Here is a 16,987-nt window from a genome sequence, read left to right as displayed (position 1 = left end):
GACCGATGAATTGTGGGTTTATGATCAAGTCTATCTATGAATAATATTTGAATCTTCTCTGAATTCTTTTATGTATGATTGGTTATCTTTGCAAGTCTCTTCGAATTATCAGTTTGGTTTGGCGTACTAGATTGATCTTTCTTGCAATGGGAGAAGTGCTTAGCTTTGGGTTCAATCTTGCGGTGTCCTTTCCCAGTGACAGTAGGGCCAGCAAGGCACATATTGTATTGTTTCCATCGAGGATAACAAGATGGGGTTTTCTTCATACTGCATGAGTCTATCACTCTACATCATGTTATCTTGCTAAAGGCGTTACTCTATTTTTAACTTAATACTCTAGATGCATGCTGGATAGCGGTTGATGAGTGGAGTAATAGTAGTAGATGCAGGCAGGAGTCGGTCTACTTGTCTCGGACGTGATGCCTATATACATGATCATACCTAGATATTCTCATAACTATGCTCAATTCTGTCAATTGCTCAACAGTAATTTGTTCACCCACTGTAGAATACTTATGCTCTCGAGAGAAGCCACTAGTGAAACCTATGGCCCCCGGGTCTATCTTTATCATATTAATCTCCTACTACTTAGTTATTTCCTTTGCTATTTATTTTGCCTTTATTTTACTTTGCATCTTTATCATAAAAATACCAAAAATGTTATCTTATCATATCTAGCAGATCTCACTCTCGTAAGTGGCCTTATAGGGATTGACAACTCCTATTTGCGTTAGTTGCGAGGATTTATTTGTTTTGTGCAGGTACGAGGGACTCGCGCGTAGCCTTCTACTGAATTGATACCTTGGTTCTCAAAAACTGAGGGAAATACTTACGCTACTTTGCTGCATCATCCCTTCCTCTTCGGGGAAAACCAACGCAGTGCTCAAGAGGTAGCACCCACCAGAGGGGCCATCGTATTTCGTGAAAAAAACGTTTCCCCCTGACTTCTTGGAACCACCAGCTACATCTTCGCACGCAAGGAAGTGCCTGACAGTCGGGACCCACCTGGTCGGAGCATATGTAGCGTTGTCATTCTGGTCGCGAACGTGTATGTACATAGTGGTCGATGTAGAGGCGCACATGTGTCGTAGTAGAGGCACGCACGTAGCATGTACACGTATGCACAACGGCCAGTGTGCAAGCAAGAAAATACGACCACGTACGTACATACGGGCAGTGTCTCGAACACCTACTCGCGCATACATATGGCCAGAGCTCGTGTACATGGCTGGGTCAGAATGGAGAAACAGTGTTCATAGGAAGGGCTTGGACAGAACATCCAATGGAAATGAGGCCTGGCGTACCGCAGAACGGAGGAAACGGCCTTGTGTTCGATCAGCCACATTCGAAACGGGATCCTGTTCATCGGGAGGGGTCTGGCGTACCACAAAATGGAGGAAACGGACCTCCTACGGTCGAAACGGGGGTCCTGTTGATCGGGATTGGTGTGGCGTACCGCAAAACGAAGGAAACAGACTTGTGTTGGAGCGCTACGGTCGAAACGGGGGTCCTGTTCATCGGGTGGGGTGTGGTGTACCGCAAAACGGGACTCCACGGGATACTGTCCATCTCCACCGTCGACCCCCTCCAGCCTCCACGGGCTACTGTTCATCCACCGTCGACCTCCTCCAGCCTCCACCTGCGACTGTTCATCAACAGGCTCCTGTTCATCCAGCCTCCACCGCGCGCTACTCCACCGGCTACTGTTCAACCAGCCCTCTCCATGGGCTCCTGTTCAACCACCCCTCCACGAGCTACTATTCATCCAGCCCTCCACCGTCTACTGTTCATCCTGCCCTCCATGGGGTGGTCCTGTTCATCCTGCCCTCCACGGGGTCCTTTTCATCCAGCCCCAACCGGCTCGATCGATCGGGGTCCTGTTCATCTAGAGGAAACACCACAGGGTCCTGTTCATCCACCCCCACCGGGAACTGTTCATCCAAAACCCCCTGCAACGCTCACTGTTCATCCAGAGGCAGCATCGATCGGCTTCAATTAGCAGCAGTAGCGAAGGAATCGCTCGATCAGGTTTAGTTAACAGCCATCGATCGATCGCTCGGGTTCAGTAACGCGTAGCCTACAGTGCAATCGCTCGGGTTTAGTTAGAGCACAACACCTCGCTCGGGTTCAGTTAGAGCCCAATGCCTCGCACCCACACGCGTGCGTGTACGAGAGAAACGCGCATCGCTCGGCCTCGACCACCCACCGTAACCGGGAACACCCCAATATTTTCCTCGCCGTCGCTTCTACCATGGTTTTTTCCGTCATGGAAGGCCCAAAGAATGTCATGCAGCTGCGTCTCCAGCCCGCCCAGGAGGAAAAGTCCATTTTCTGTCATGATTTTTTGTCATAGAAGTAGGAGCACACCACATCTATGATGATACCGGGTTTTGTCACAATTATCGTCATAGAAGTGTCATAAGTATGATAAAAAAATCGTTCGGCCCAAAATGTCACATATGTGTCTTTTTTTGTAGTGGCAACTGAGGGAGTCCTGGACTAAGGGGTCCTCGGGTGTTCGGCATGTTAGCCATGGGCCGGACTGATGGGCTATGAAGATACGAAGACCGAGTACTGCACCCGTGTCCGGACGGGACTCTCCTTGGCGTGGAAGGCAAGCTTGGCGATCAAATAAGTAGATACCTTTCTTCGTAACCGACCTTGTGTAACCCTAGATCCTCCCGGTGTCTATATAAACTAGAGGACTTAGTCCGAAGAGGAGAGATTGATTACCATAGTCATACAGGCTAGGCTTCTAGGGTTTAGCCATCTCGATCTTGTGGTAGATCCACTCTTGTAATACTCATTTCATCAAGATCAATCAAGCATGAAGTAGGGTATTACCTCCATAGAGAGGGCCCGAACCTGGGTAAACATTGTGTCCCCCGTCTCCTATTACCATCAATCCTAGACGCACAATTTGGGACGCCATACCTGAGATCCGTCGGTTTTGACACCGACAACCACCTATACTAGCGCTAAGTTAGCCAAGATATACATGACCAGGATCGTATGTCTTCATGGAGTTCTGAGGAGTATTTTGTCAGATAGATGAAAACAATTTACCTCAAAATTTTGGAATCAGTTGCATGAAACTTTCTGTACAAGGCTGGAGTTCAGTACAACTTTTCATCCACAGACAGATGGACAGACCGAGAGAGTAAACCGGATTCTGGAGGACATGTTGAGAGCCTGTGCGCTGGAGTATGGGTCTAGCTGGGCTGAGAATCTGACATACGCAGAATTCTTGTACAACAACAGCTATCATACCAGCTTGAAGATGGCCCCTTTCAAAGCTCTATACGGAAGGAGGTGCAGAACACCATTGTTGTGGGATGGTGTTGGAGACCGAAAACTTTTTGGTCCCGATCTTATCAGATATTCTGAAGAGAAGGTCAAGCTGATTCGAGACAGACTTAAGATAGCCCAGTCGAGACAGAAGAGTTATGCCGACAGTGAACACAAGGAGATAATGTATGAAGTTAGAGAACGAGCATATCTCCGTGTGTCTCCACTTGGAGGAATCAAGAGGTTCGGTGTTAAAGGAAAGTTAGCACCCCGCTTCTTAGGCCCCTACAAAATTCTCGAACGCAGAGGAGAAGTTGCTTACAAGATGGAATTGCTGGAAGGATTGTCAGGAGTTCATGTTGTCTTCCATGTTTCCCAACTGAAGAAATGCCATGCTGAGATGGCCGATATTCCTTTGAGAGACACAGTGCCCCTAGAGGCCATACAACTTGATAGTGATCTGACTTATGAGGAGATACCCGTCAGAATTCTCAAGACCGGGAACAGAACTACCCATAGCAAGATCATGAAGTTCTGCAAGGTTCTGCGGAGCCACCACTCCAAGGAGGAAGCCACCTGGGAGCGAGAAGAAGACCTCCATCGAGACCACCCGCACCTATTGGCTAGCCAACACGAATCTCGAGGGCAACATTCATCTTAAGGTGGGTAGGTTTGTAACATCCCAAAATTTCAATTTGGAATGCTTTACAATTATTAGCTAAGCATCTATGAATTTTTTGAATTGAGTGGCATTTAGAAATTTTAGAGGCATTTGAATTTTTCTGACTTTGAATTCAAATTGGCATTTTAAATTTATTTCAAAAAAAATCCCTGACGAATACTTTGTTCAAAAGTATGAGAGGAGCTAACAAGACATTCCAAAAATGTCAAATGAAAACAATGCCAGAACTTTGAATTCAAATATGGTTTTATTTGGAATTTTCAAAAAAATGTTTTAATAAAGTTTTTATTTTTCCTCTGAAAAAATAGTTCATCTTATAGGTTATGTTTTTCCGAGATTTTTGATATATACATGTCCTATATAGAAGTATATTTTATTCCTATATATTTCTTTCTTTATTCTCTCTGTCTAATTTCAAAAAAAAGACCTCAGGCACCAGCCAGGCTAGCCGGCACAGCGAGCAGCGCCCAGCGCCCAGGAGCCAGCCAACCCATCCAGCCGACCGCACCTTGGCCTGCTCCAACCATGCCGTGCCCGAACCTCACGATCGCCCGCCTGCTTCTCTCCCTCTCTCTCTCACTGACCTGCGGGGCTCACGCCATCCCCAACCTCCCGATCCTCTCACGCCAGGATCTCGCTCACGCCCGACGCACTCGACGTCCGCGCTCTCCCAAAACCCTACCCCGAGCCTTCCCCTCGCAAGAAACCTGTCCTATAAAACCCCTACCTCTCCTGTCCCGAACCCCCTAAAACTCTACCCCAAAAACCCACAGCAGCTCGCGCCCTCGCCGTCCCGATCTCGCTGCTCCCGCCGGAGTTCGCCGCCTGTTCCGATGCCGGTGAGCACCTCCTCGACCCCTATTTCCACCCACGTACTTCCCTCGCTATTGCCCACCTTTTTGACAAGTTCTGCCGCCCTCTTATACACAACAGCGTCATCACTGAGCATCTACGCCCGTCGCCGGAGCACGTCGGGCACACGAGCTTGACGAACTCGTTCCGCTCGTCTCCGCCGTCTTCAACCACCACCAAGATACCCCCGAGCTCTGCAAGCTCCGCCGCATCGCCCCGACACCACCGCCGTCCTCCTTGACGATCAGAGCCGCCGCACAGTCATCGCCCGAGCCGTCGTCGTCATCTTCGTCCGTCGCCGCCGCCGCATCGTCATCCCTCGAGCCGTCGCCGTCATCTTCGTCCGCTGCCGCCGCCGCAGTAAGCCGCCACCCCCCTCCACCGTCTGATCTTTGATCTACGTCATAGATTAGATCAGTGTAACATTTCGTTTTTTATTAGATCGGTTTAATTCTCAGTTAGTAATCGGTTTATTTCCAGTTTTATCATTTAGATCTAGTCAGTTTTATAGATCGGTTTTCCTTTATTAGCTCGTATATGTTTCAGTTAAAGTTCGCTCGCACGTTAGATAGTTACAGATCACACCCAATTCAGCCTGGTAACGCCTGTTTATATTTTTAGTTTTATTTTCATTCTATTTTAAAAACATAAAAGTTCCAATCTTGAAAAATTTATATCTCTTAGGTTATTTAGAGTTTTTGATTGATTCTTTTTTCCTAGTTTGCAAATTTCCTGAAGTTTCCGTATAAAATAGTTTCGTCCATGTTTTATTTGTTAAAAACTGTTTTGTATGAGTTTTAGTCAGATTAGTATTTCCGCTATAAAATGAGTTGGATTTAATATTTTTAGGCGATTATTTTTGCCACTGCTTTGTTTTGACCTTGCCTAGCAGTAGGATTAATTTGGGTATTTTTATATTTATTTAAAAGTAGTTTTACTTGAAAACAACCTTGTTTTAGTTTTTTTCACTTTGTTGCTGTTTTCTGTTGTTTTAATTATTTTAAAAATTATTTCCACCTCTGTTATATTTTATTTCAGATTCGTTTTTATAGTTTTAGACGGTGAACTTTTATTTACAGAAAAAGAAAAAGTTTTTTTCTTGCTAGTTGTTGGCTTGGAGTTCAATTGGTTTTCTTTGGTTTTGGTTGATTGTCTATGTGTAAAGTATGATAGCTTGTTGTTATGTTACTATGTTGGTATAGCTGTATGATTATGTATTTATTGTTTGCTTCAAACAGAATTTCCCGAGTGGGAAGCTTGCTATCACGAGTCACTAGCATTCGAAGACCGTCAGCCAGGCAATTCTTGATCATGAATTTTAATTCCTATGTTTTATTGCATTAGTAGTTTTTCCTCCCCACCATGCATGCAGTAGGAGAAATTGAGTAAGTCTTGAGTAGTATCATGTGGTAGGTTGACCCAAAATCACTTTGTTACCATTGCCCAGGACGATGTAGTTTATTCTTCTATGCTCGTAGACGGGGTTGGTTGAGTGATTCATAAGGGAGATGTGAGAGTCAAGTTGATGACAACCCCATGACTTCAAGCTCAAGGTGGACTTCAAATTCGCTACTGGGTGGAGGACAGTTGACGGGCACCCTGGAGCAACCAACGGATGGCCGGGATGCATGGAGAAGCGCCATGACATCTTGCGGAAAGCTTTTCCAAGCCACGAAGAGACGGATAGATACCCCTTGACCGGAAGCTTACCTGTGCAGCCGCAAGCCATTATGGGCTCTGGCTTGGTCGACCCTAGGCATGACTCTGGCTGGACGGTGTTACGAGATGTAGAAGAACGGTAGGATTGGATGGGCACCGGCCGTGGCCCAGAGGAACTCTACGAAAGACCCTATTTCGTTCGTCCCATCTTCAAACACCAGGTAGTCCAAGGACATAAAGGAGGGAACGATTCTTGCGGGTAAAGTGTATAAGAATCTGTAGAGTAGAAACCTAATTGATTAGCCGTGTCCCCGGTTACGGACAAATGAGCCTCTGGAATTGGAGTATTTCGGAAATCTCAACACCGAACATAATTAATTAATTGATGGGTTATTAATGATTTCGAGTATGAGACACCTGGTTGGCGAAACCATCTCATTAACAACAAACATTTTGTAGTAATTGCAAGCAAGTCCTTTGTTGTAGGAAATTTTTTTCTTTTTCGCAAAAACATAAAACTTAGAGCCCCACAGCCAAATTGCATATAGTGTTAGCATTATTATTGTTTTTCTCTCTATGACTTGCCAGCATATTCAAAATGCTGACCTACGCGGCTGCAATGTCTCATGTTATAGAGGAGTTTTCCGACCAGGAGTGAGGCTACGATCTACGCTCGGTTATTGCCCTATGGACTCGGATGGACTTGCTTATCATCTATGCTTCCGCATCATTTATTTTTTTCTCATGAGTTGGCCTTCGGCTGAATTTATTCTATATGAGAATCATGTAATAAATCAAGTGTGATTGAACTTTGAATTTTTCATCAATGTACTATGTGTGCCATCATGATCTTGGGATGGTACAGATACACAGAAACTTGGCCGATTTTTGGTCAGGTCACTACAGAAATCATCACTGATGGGTTCCCTAGTTTACTCCGTGTGTGATGTGCTTTGCTCTGTCTACAGAAGAACAATGTATAACCAAAATAAATATCCAATTATGTAAGTAACTATACAAAACATTTGCACATACCTCAATAAACAATTACATGCATTCTATACTAGGAGAAAAGGTCATCTAATCATCTACTTCCTGTGATGCTACTGCCACTGCTCTGTGTCTCGATGCCTCGTCCGGGGTAGGACAAAGACACTTCCTCATGTCAACGATCCGCCTGTGCATCTCATAGCTTGTGTACACATCCTTTGCCATGTACTCGACGTGTTCTTCATCATGTCTCTGCTCCCAGATACTGTGCCAGGCAATCTTGTCCTTCTTGCTCTCATACTTCACCTTCATGTAGCAGGGGTCGATGATGGTAAGGCGAAGTCAACAAGGGAGTCCCGATTGTTATTCGTGCTACCCTAGACTATGTACTGGTCACAGATGTCGACAAGATTCCGGCAGGGTAAGACCGAAATCTTGAGCGCTTTTAGATTGTTGTTTGCGTCCATTGTAGCAAAACTGTAGTTGAGGTTGTTGATAAACCCGGCGAAACGCTTGCAAGGCCTTGTGGCCAGGTGGTAGTGGTAGATGAGGACGTCATGGTGCATGCACAACTGGGCGACGAGAACCTTCTGATCATACCTGGCACGACCGCCGGTGAACTCAAGGTCGAAGCAGACCACTTGGTACTTGTCCTCAGCAAGCAATTGCTCCATAGTGTCGATGGAGCTGTCCATCGAGACCGGCTCATTCGTGTACACCACCGAGAGGTCCTTCCCACTCATGTGGGTGTCCACTATGTGAGGCGTGATAAACTGCCGCCCGTTGTCGTCGTCAGTCGCTGGGACCGCCATTGGAGCCTTGGGGAGTGCCATTGGAGCCACTGGACATCCTCTCTGTATTTGTCGTCGTGGATGTGCTTATTGTGTCATGGGGCACGAGAGATTAAGGTAAATGACTGCGTGAATAAATGGGGGCTAGGTGGCCTGGATTCTCAGCATGTTCGCACAACAATTTTTACAACAGGTAATTGCATCGTGCTGCCGTGCTCGGCGCAACTGGATGCATAATGGCAGCACGAATGTACATGATCGCGTGCCGGCCCCAAATGTTGGCAGAGCGCACAGTGGGAGGCGAGCAGAGCGCGCTGCGGCCGCCTCAACCGTGAGCAACCACGCACATAGAGCAGTTGAACGCGCAGGGAGTGGCCGTCTATTAGCCGGACGACAATTGCGAGCCGGCGGCATGATATGGAACTACGTCGCGTTCCACATCTCATGGTCGGCGAACAATCGTTCGTGACGCTGCATACAGAGCGGCTGTGTGCTAAGTAATTAAATCGCAAACGTTTTTATTAGCCGTATGTGTACGTGTCATTTCGTCCTCATCTCGCACGTTTTGTCAACACGCTGCCGCAGAAGGCTTCGGGTGCAAGCTTGAGCACCGCACATGTGTTCTTTTGGCAAACAGTGGCTCGAAGAGGCGCCAATAATTGTCGGTGAGCCCTTTCCTGCACAACAGCGTAGGTTCCCACACACAACCACACAAACTTCCTGCCTGACTCGATGAAATCCCGCCAAACCCCTATGCTTACCGGCCTGCTATACAAACCCTCACGGCGGGCGAGTCCCGCATCGCATTTTTTCCTCCCTCTGCGTAGCATATCTCGCCCGCTTCTCCCATAATTGACAATGGCGCCGGCCCATCGTCGTCGCTCAGCCACTCCGTTGTCCTCAGAGGACAGCTCTAGCTGGGAGGCTACACCGCGGCGGCGTCGCAATCCACGACATCGTGTACTACACGTGGCGTCCCTGTTGGGTGTGTGCATGATGTCTGCTAGAACTACATCGGTATTTCCCCAAAGAGGAAGGGAGGATGTAGCACACCGACGGTAGGTATTTCCCTCAGTGATGAGACCAAAGTTATCAAACCAATAGGAGAACCAAGCAACACTACGCAAACAACACCTGCACACAAATAACAAATACTCTCAACCCAACATGTAAAAGGGGTTGTCAATCCCTTTCAGGTAACGACGCCAGAAATTGGCAAGCAGACGTGATAAAAATATGATAGACATGATAAATAGATCTCAGATAAAATAAACTGCAGCAAGTATTTTTGTATTTTTGGGTCTAATAGATCTGAAAATAAAAGCGAAGGAAAATAGATCACAAAGGAAAATAGATCGCAAAGGAAAATATAATAAAGAAGAGACTCGGGGGCCGTAGTTTTCACTAGTGGCTTCTCTCGAGAAAAATAGCGAGCGGTGGGTGAACGAATTATTGTTAGGCAATTGATAGAACTTCAAATAATCATGACGATATCCAGGCAATGATCGTTATATAGGCATCACATCCAAAATTAGTAGACCGACTCCTGCCTGCTTCTACTACTATTACTCCACACATCGACCGCTATCCAGCATGCATCTAGTGTATTAAGTTCGTGGAGAAACGAAGTAATGCAATAAGAACAGTGACATAATGTAGACAAGATCTATTTATGTATAAATAGAACCCATCTTGTTATCCTTAATAGCAATGATACATACGTGTCGGTTCCCCTTCGGTCACTGGGATCAAGCACCGTAAGATCGAACCCATCACAAAGTACCTCTTCCCATTGCAAGATAAATAGATCAAGTTGGCCAAACAAAACCCAAATATCCGAGAAGAAATACGAGGCTATAAGCAATCATGCATATAAGAGATCAAAGAAGACTCAAATAAATTTCATGGATAAAAACATAGATCTGATCATAAACTCAAAGTTCATCGGATCCCAACAAACACACCACAAAAGAATTACATCATATGGATCTACAAGAGACCATTGTATTGAGAATCAAACGAGAGAGAGGAAGCCATCTAGCTACTAACTACGGACCCGAAGGTCTACAAAAGACTACTCACACATCATTAGAGAGGCACCAATGGACATGATGAACCCCTCCGTGATGTTGTCTAGATTGGATCTGGTGTTTCTGGACTCTGCGGCTGGAATTGATTTTCGTCGACTCCCCTAGGGTTTCTGGAATATTGGGGTATTTATAGAGCAAAGAGTCGGTTGGGGAGGCACCCGAGGTGGGCACAACCCACCAGGAAGCACCTGGAGGCCCAGGCGCGCCCTGATAGGTTGTGCTCCCCTCAGAGAACCCCCCAGGCGCTTCTCCGACCCATTGGATGTCTTCTGGTCCAAAAAAATCCACAAAAAGTTCCGCTACGTTTGTACTCCGTTTGGTATTGATTTCCTGTGATGAAAAAAACATGCAGAAAACAACAAGTGGCACTTGGCAATATGTCAAGAGGTTAGTACGAAAAAATGATATAAAGTGACTATAAAATGATTATAAAACATCCAAGAATGTTAATATAATAGCATGGAACAAACAAAAATTATACTCCCTCCATCTAGGTGAATAAGTCATGTTAGGTTGTGCACTGTGACGAGGGAGGAGGGGAAAACGAGAGAACGTAATGATTATTTGCTAATTAATAGCATTGCATGCAATGAACTAACCACTGCATGTCGTGTTTGGTAATGTGAATTCATTAAAAGCATGCACACCCCACATCTCTTATTAGTTGATAAGTCAAGAAACAAGAAATGATGTAGAAGTTAATGCACCAGGCCTAAGTGTTTCGGGATTATTTGGCTTTCTTAAGATGACTTACACACCTAGACGGAGGGAGTAGATACGTTGGAGACGTATCAGCATCCCCAAGCTTAATTCATGCTCGTCCTCGAGTTGGTAAATGATAAAAACATAATTTTTGATGTGGAATGCTGCCTAACATGTCATCTCATTTTCTTTATAGCACGGACATTTGGACTCTTATATGATTCAAAGCAATAGTTTAGTTTTGACATGAGACTTAAATACTCAAGCATATCAACAAGCAACCATGTCTTTCAAAATATCAATACTAAAATAAGTTATCCCTAGCCCATCATGCTCAATCATTGATCCATTCATGAAACACACTCGCATATTAGCAACACCCAATGCTCAAGTACGATTATAGTGACCCCTAGTTGGTGCCTTATAAGAGAAAATGGAGACTCAAATTAAAAATAAAAATTGCATAAAGTAAAAGAAAGGCCCTTCGCGGAGGGAAGTAGGGATTTGAAGAGGTGCCAGAGCTCAAAGCGAAAATTGAGAGATGAAAATATTTTGAGAGGCATACTTGTCCCACCAACAAAAATGACTTAGAGCTCCCAACACATTCCATGCTAGATATATCATAGGCGGTTCCCAAACAGAAAATAAAGTTTATTCATTTTTACACCATACTTTCACTTTCCATGGCTAACCGTATCCACATGTGCCCTCCATATCAACACTTTCCAAGGAATTTATTATTTGACAACATAAAGTAAATTCATTTTTCAATGCGGGACTGGGCATCCCTAATACCTTTGCTTACTCTCATGCAATGACAAGTGAATAAACACTCATCGTGAGAGTAACACATCTAGCATGGAAAATACCGGCCACCCCTCACCGCCTCGCGAGTGATCACCCACAAGTATAGGGGATCTCAACAGTTTTCGAGGGTAGAGTATTCAACCCAAATTTATTGATTCGACACAAGGGGAGCCAAAGAATATTCTCAAGTATTAGCAGCTGAGTTGTCAATTCAACCACACCTAGAAACTTAATATCTGCAGCAAAGTGTTTAGTAGCAAAGTAATATGATAGTAGTGGTAACGGTAGCAAAAGGTAACGATAGCAAAAGTAATGTTTTTGGCATTTTGTAGGGATGATAGCAATTGCAACGGAAAAGTAAATGAGCGAAGAACAATATATGGAAAGCTCGTAGGGAATGGATCGGTGATAGAGAATTATGTCGGGTGCGGTTCATCATGTAACAGTCATAACATAGGGTGACATAGAACTAGCTCCAATTCATCAATGTAATGTAGGCATGTATTCCGAATATAGTCATACGTGCTTATGGAAAAGAACTTGCATGACATGTTTTGTCCTACCCTCCCGTGGCAGCGGGGTCCTAGCGGAAACTAAAGGATATTAAGGCCTCCTTTTAATAGAGTACCAGACCAAAGCATTAACACATAATGAATACATGAACTCCTTAAACTACGGTCATCACCGGTAAGTATCCCGATTATTGTCACTTCAGGGTTAATGGATCATAACACATAATAGGTGACTATAGACTTGCAAGATAGGGTCAAGAACTCTCATATATTGATGAAAACATAATAGGTTCAGATCTGAAATCATGGCACTCGGGCCCTAGTGACAAGCATTAAGCATAGCAAAGTCATAGCAACATCAATCTCAGAACATAGTGGATACTAGGGATCAAACCCTAACAAAACTAACTCGATTACATGATAAATCTCATCCAACCCATCACCGTCCAGCAAGCCTATGATGGAATTACTCACGCAAGGCAGTGGGCATCATGAAATTGGTGATGGAGGAAGGTTGATGATGATGATGGCGACGGATTCCCCTCTCCAGAGCCCCGAACGGACTCTAGATTAGCCCTCCCGAGAAGTTTTAGGGCTTGGTGGCGGCTCCGTATCGTAAAACACGATGAATCCTTCTCTCTAATTTTTTTCTCCCCAAAAGCAAATATATATAGTTGGGGTTGAGGTCGGAGAAGCTCCAGGGGGCCCACGATGTAGGGGGCGCGCCCTGGGGGGCAGGCGCGCCCCCACCCTCGTGGCTAGGGTGTGCCCCCCATGGTCTTCATCTTTTGCAAGGTTTTTTTATTATTTCTGAAAAGATGTTCCGTGAAGTTTCAGGTCATTCCGAGAACTTCTGTTTCTGCACATAAATAACACCATGGTAATTCTGCTGAAAACAGCGTCAGTCCGGGTTAGTTCCATTCAAATCATGCAAGTTAGAGTACAAAACAAGGGAAAAAGTGTTTGGAAAAGTAGATACGATGGAGACGTATCAACTCCCCCAAACTTAAACCTTTGCTTGTCCTCAAGCAATTCAGTTGACAAACTGAAAGTGATAAAGAAAAACTTCTACAAACTCTGTTTGCTCTTGTTGTTGTAAATATGTAAAGCCAGCATTCAAGTTTCCAGCAAAGATTATAAACTAACCATATTCACAATAACGCTTAGGTATCATGTTTACTCATATCAGTGGCATAATCAACTAGAGAGCAATAATAATAAATCTCGGATGACAACACTTTCTCAAAACAATCATAATATGATATAACAAGATGGTATCTCGCTAGCCCTTTTTGAGACTACAAAACATAAATGCAGAGAACCTTCAAAGATCAAGGACTGACTAGACATTGCAATTCATGGTAAAAGAGATCCGGTCAAGTCATACTCAATGTAAACTAACAGTAATGAATGCAAATGACAGTGGTGCTCTCCAACTGGTGATTTTTAACAAGAGGATGATGACTCAACATGAACGTAAATAGATAGGCCCTTCGCAGAGGGAAGGAGGGATTTGTAGAGGTGCCAGAGCTCGGTTTTGAAATAGAGGTGAATTATTTTTTGAGCGGTATACTTTCATTGTCAACATAACAGCCAAGAGATGGCGATATCTTCCATGCTACACACATTATAGGCGGTTCCCAAACAGAATGGTAAAGTTTATACTCCCCCACACCAACAAGCATTCCATGGCTTGCTCGAAACAACGAGTGCCTCCAACTAACAAGAGTCCCTGGGGGAGTTTTGTTTGCAATTATTTGGATTTGATTTGCATAAACCATGGGACTTGGCATCCCGGTGACCAGCCATTTTCTCGTGAGTGAGGAGCGGAGTCCACTCCTCTTGAGAATAACCCGCCTAACATGGAAGATACGGACAGCCCTAGTTGATACATGAGCTATTCGAGCATACAAAACAGGATATTTATTTGAAAGTTTAGAGTTTGGCACATACAAATTTACTTGGAATGGCAGGTAGATACCGTATATAGGTAGGTATGGTGGACTCATATGGAATAACTTTGGGGTTTATGGAGTTGGATGCACAAGCAGTATTCCCGCTTAGTACAGGTGAAGGCTAGCAAAAGGCTAGGAAGCGACCAGCTAGAGAGCGACAACAGTCATGAACATGCATTAAAATTAATCAACACCGAATGCAAGCATGAGTAGGATATCATCCACCATGAACATAAATATCGTGAAGGCTATGTTGATTTTGTTTCAACTACATGCGTGAACATGTGCCAAGTCAAGTCACTTAAATCATTCAGACGAGTATACCACCCTATCATACCACATCACAACCATTTTAATAGCATGTTGGCACTCAACGTAAACCATTATAAGCTCCTAGCTAATCAAGCATGGCACAAGAAACTATGATCTCTAGTTGTCATTGCAAACATGTTTATTCATAATAGGCTGAATCAGGAACGATGAACTAATCATATTTACAAAAATAAGTGAGGTCGAGTTCATACCAGCTTTTCTCATCTCAATCAGTCCATCATATATCATCATAATTGCCTTTCACTTGCACGACCGAACGATGTGGATAATAATAATAGTGCACGTGCATTGGACTAAGCTAGAATGTGCAAGCATTCAATAAATAGGAGAAGACAAGGTAGTATGGGCTCTTTTGTCAGATCAACAATAATGCATATAAGAGCCACTTCAACAATTTAATCATGATCTTCTCCTATCGACCCCCAAAAGAAAAGAAATAAAACTATTTACACGGGAAAGCTCCCAATAAGCAAAATAAGAACATGAAATATTTTTGGGTTTTCTTTTTAATTACTACTACAAGCATGGAAAGTAAACTAATTAAAAGCAACATCTATTTTTTTGGTTTTTCTTAAGGTTTATTAAACACACAAGAAGAAAGCTTAAAAAGGAAAGTAAGCTAGCATGGATGATACAATGAAAAAGTATGAGCACCAACATCTAGCAATGAGTGTGTGAACATGAATATAATGTCGGTGAGAAATACGTACTCCCCCAAGCTTAGGCTTTTGGCCTAAGTTGGTCTATGGCCACGGCTGGCCTAGCGGATATCCATAGTAATAGTTAGGGTCGTACTGACAAGAAGAACACTCTGATTGCCACTGGTTGGCAATCATCTCCGGATCCCAATGGCAATTAGACGGTCATGGAGTATCAACTTGTGGTTCTGGCTATGGCTCTGTGGCTGATGTACGGTTCCGGTAGGCGTGAATAGCCTCTAACGGAACAAGGTACTTGCGTGCAGATAAATCAAACAAGGAAGGAGCAGGCAGGGTAATAGTCTCAGGATGATGTTTATCAAAGAACAATTTGTATTTAAGCTCCCCTTCCCTATTCTTAACAACAAAATCATGTGCCACCATACTCTTATAATCTAAATAAACACGGGGCAGCAATTTTTTCTTCCTTCTCATAATGTCTAATAGGTATGTTAAAATGTGCAGCTAGGCGTGAAGCATAGATGCCTCCAAAGATGGGGCGCTTTGTACAGTTCAGACTTAACCGTTTAGCAATAATACCGCCCATACTAACAGAGTTATCACAGAATAAACTGTGGAACAAAATAATAATATCAAGAACACTAAGGTTTGCATAGTTTCCGCGACCAATTAAGCAACGACTAGCAAATATTGCAAAGTAGCGTAAAACAGGAAAATGCATGCTAGTGATTCGTGCATCGGAAACCTTCCTCGTTTCCCCTACAGTGATCGTATCAATAAACCCATCCACATCGCCGTGATGTGGTTCCTCTATTCTGCCCTCGAAAGGGATCAAATAAATCCGACAAAAATCATAAAGTGACATCTCCTTATGCTCATCATATAAATAAAACTCCACCGTAGGTGGTGAGCTCCTAGCATGGAAATGAAAGTTTTGCACAAAGATATTGGTGACTGAGAGATACTGTTCATGTTGGTCGTGGAGGAAGGCGGTGAGGCCTGCATTCTCAGCCAATTCATAAAAATCATCATAAATCCTGGCTGCTCTGAAGAAATCATCAGAACGCCATTCACACGGCCGAACCTCCGTGGTGCGAGGCAGATTATATTTGGGCTTATTTGCTTCTTCATTTTGCTTTTCCTTCGAGCCTCGGCTCGATGAGCCCCTAAAAAATCTCTTCATTATTTTCTGAAAAATGCTGAAATTTTTAGTAACTTCAAAATAAAAGTGAACCAAACTCAATAATATTGATAGCAACAACTCCTACAAGTGCCTAGAGCCTATATCATGCATCAAAACTACTTTTGACCATATAAATTTGACATGCAAGCTCAAGAACATGGTCACCTAGGGAGCACAAATTTGCAATGAATAAAGCACTAGAACAAAAACTAATTGGACCAATGGAGGAGTCACATACCAAGGAACAATCTCCCCAAGCAGTTTTGTGAGAGGTGCTTTGAGCAAGGAGATCGAAAATCGCAGCAAAATGAGCTAGCCATACAAAAAAATACACTTCCGTGATGATACGTGTTTGTCACATTAGGTCGCTTTTTTTGTCATGCATGTACATCCATGACAAATTTACGACAGAATCAAGATAGTCATACCTGTGCTGTCGTAGAAGTGTTCCATGACATTACCAAAATTATCATCACGGAAGTGT

General features: G+C 43.9%; 1 protein-coding gene across 1 annotated transcript; it reads right to left on the bottom strand.

Annotated features, from left to right (window-relative positions):
- Positions 1-7,848: 7,848 nt before the first annotated feature.
- Positions 7,849-8,304, bottom strand: LOC147975919 (uncharacterized). Its single transcript, XM_087520648.1, has one exon. The coding sequence runs from the start codon at positions 8,302-8,304 to the stop codon at positions 7,849-7,851; it is 456 nt and encodes a 151-aa protein (XP_087376774.1).
- Positions 8,305-16,987: the final 8,683 nt, after the last annotated feature.

The sequence above is a fragment of the Triticum urartu genome, chromosome 4A (genome assembly GCF_056163025.1).
Source record: "Triticum urartu cultivar PI428250 chromosome 4A, HENAU_Tu73, whole genome shotgun sequence".
Classification (NCBI taxonomy): domain Eukaryota; kingdom Viridiplantae; phylum Streptophyta; class Magnoliopsida; order Poales; family Poaceae; genus Triticum; species Triticum urartu.
The sequence above is the reverse complement of the archived record's forward strand: the minus strand, read 5'-3'. Positions and strand labels throughout refer to the sequence as shown.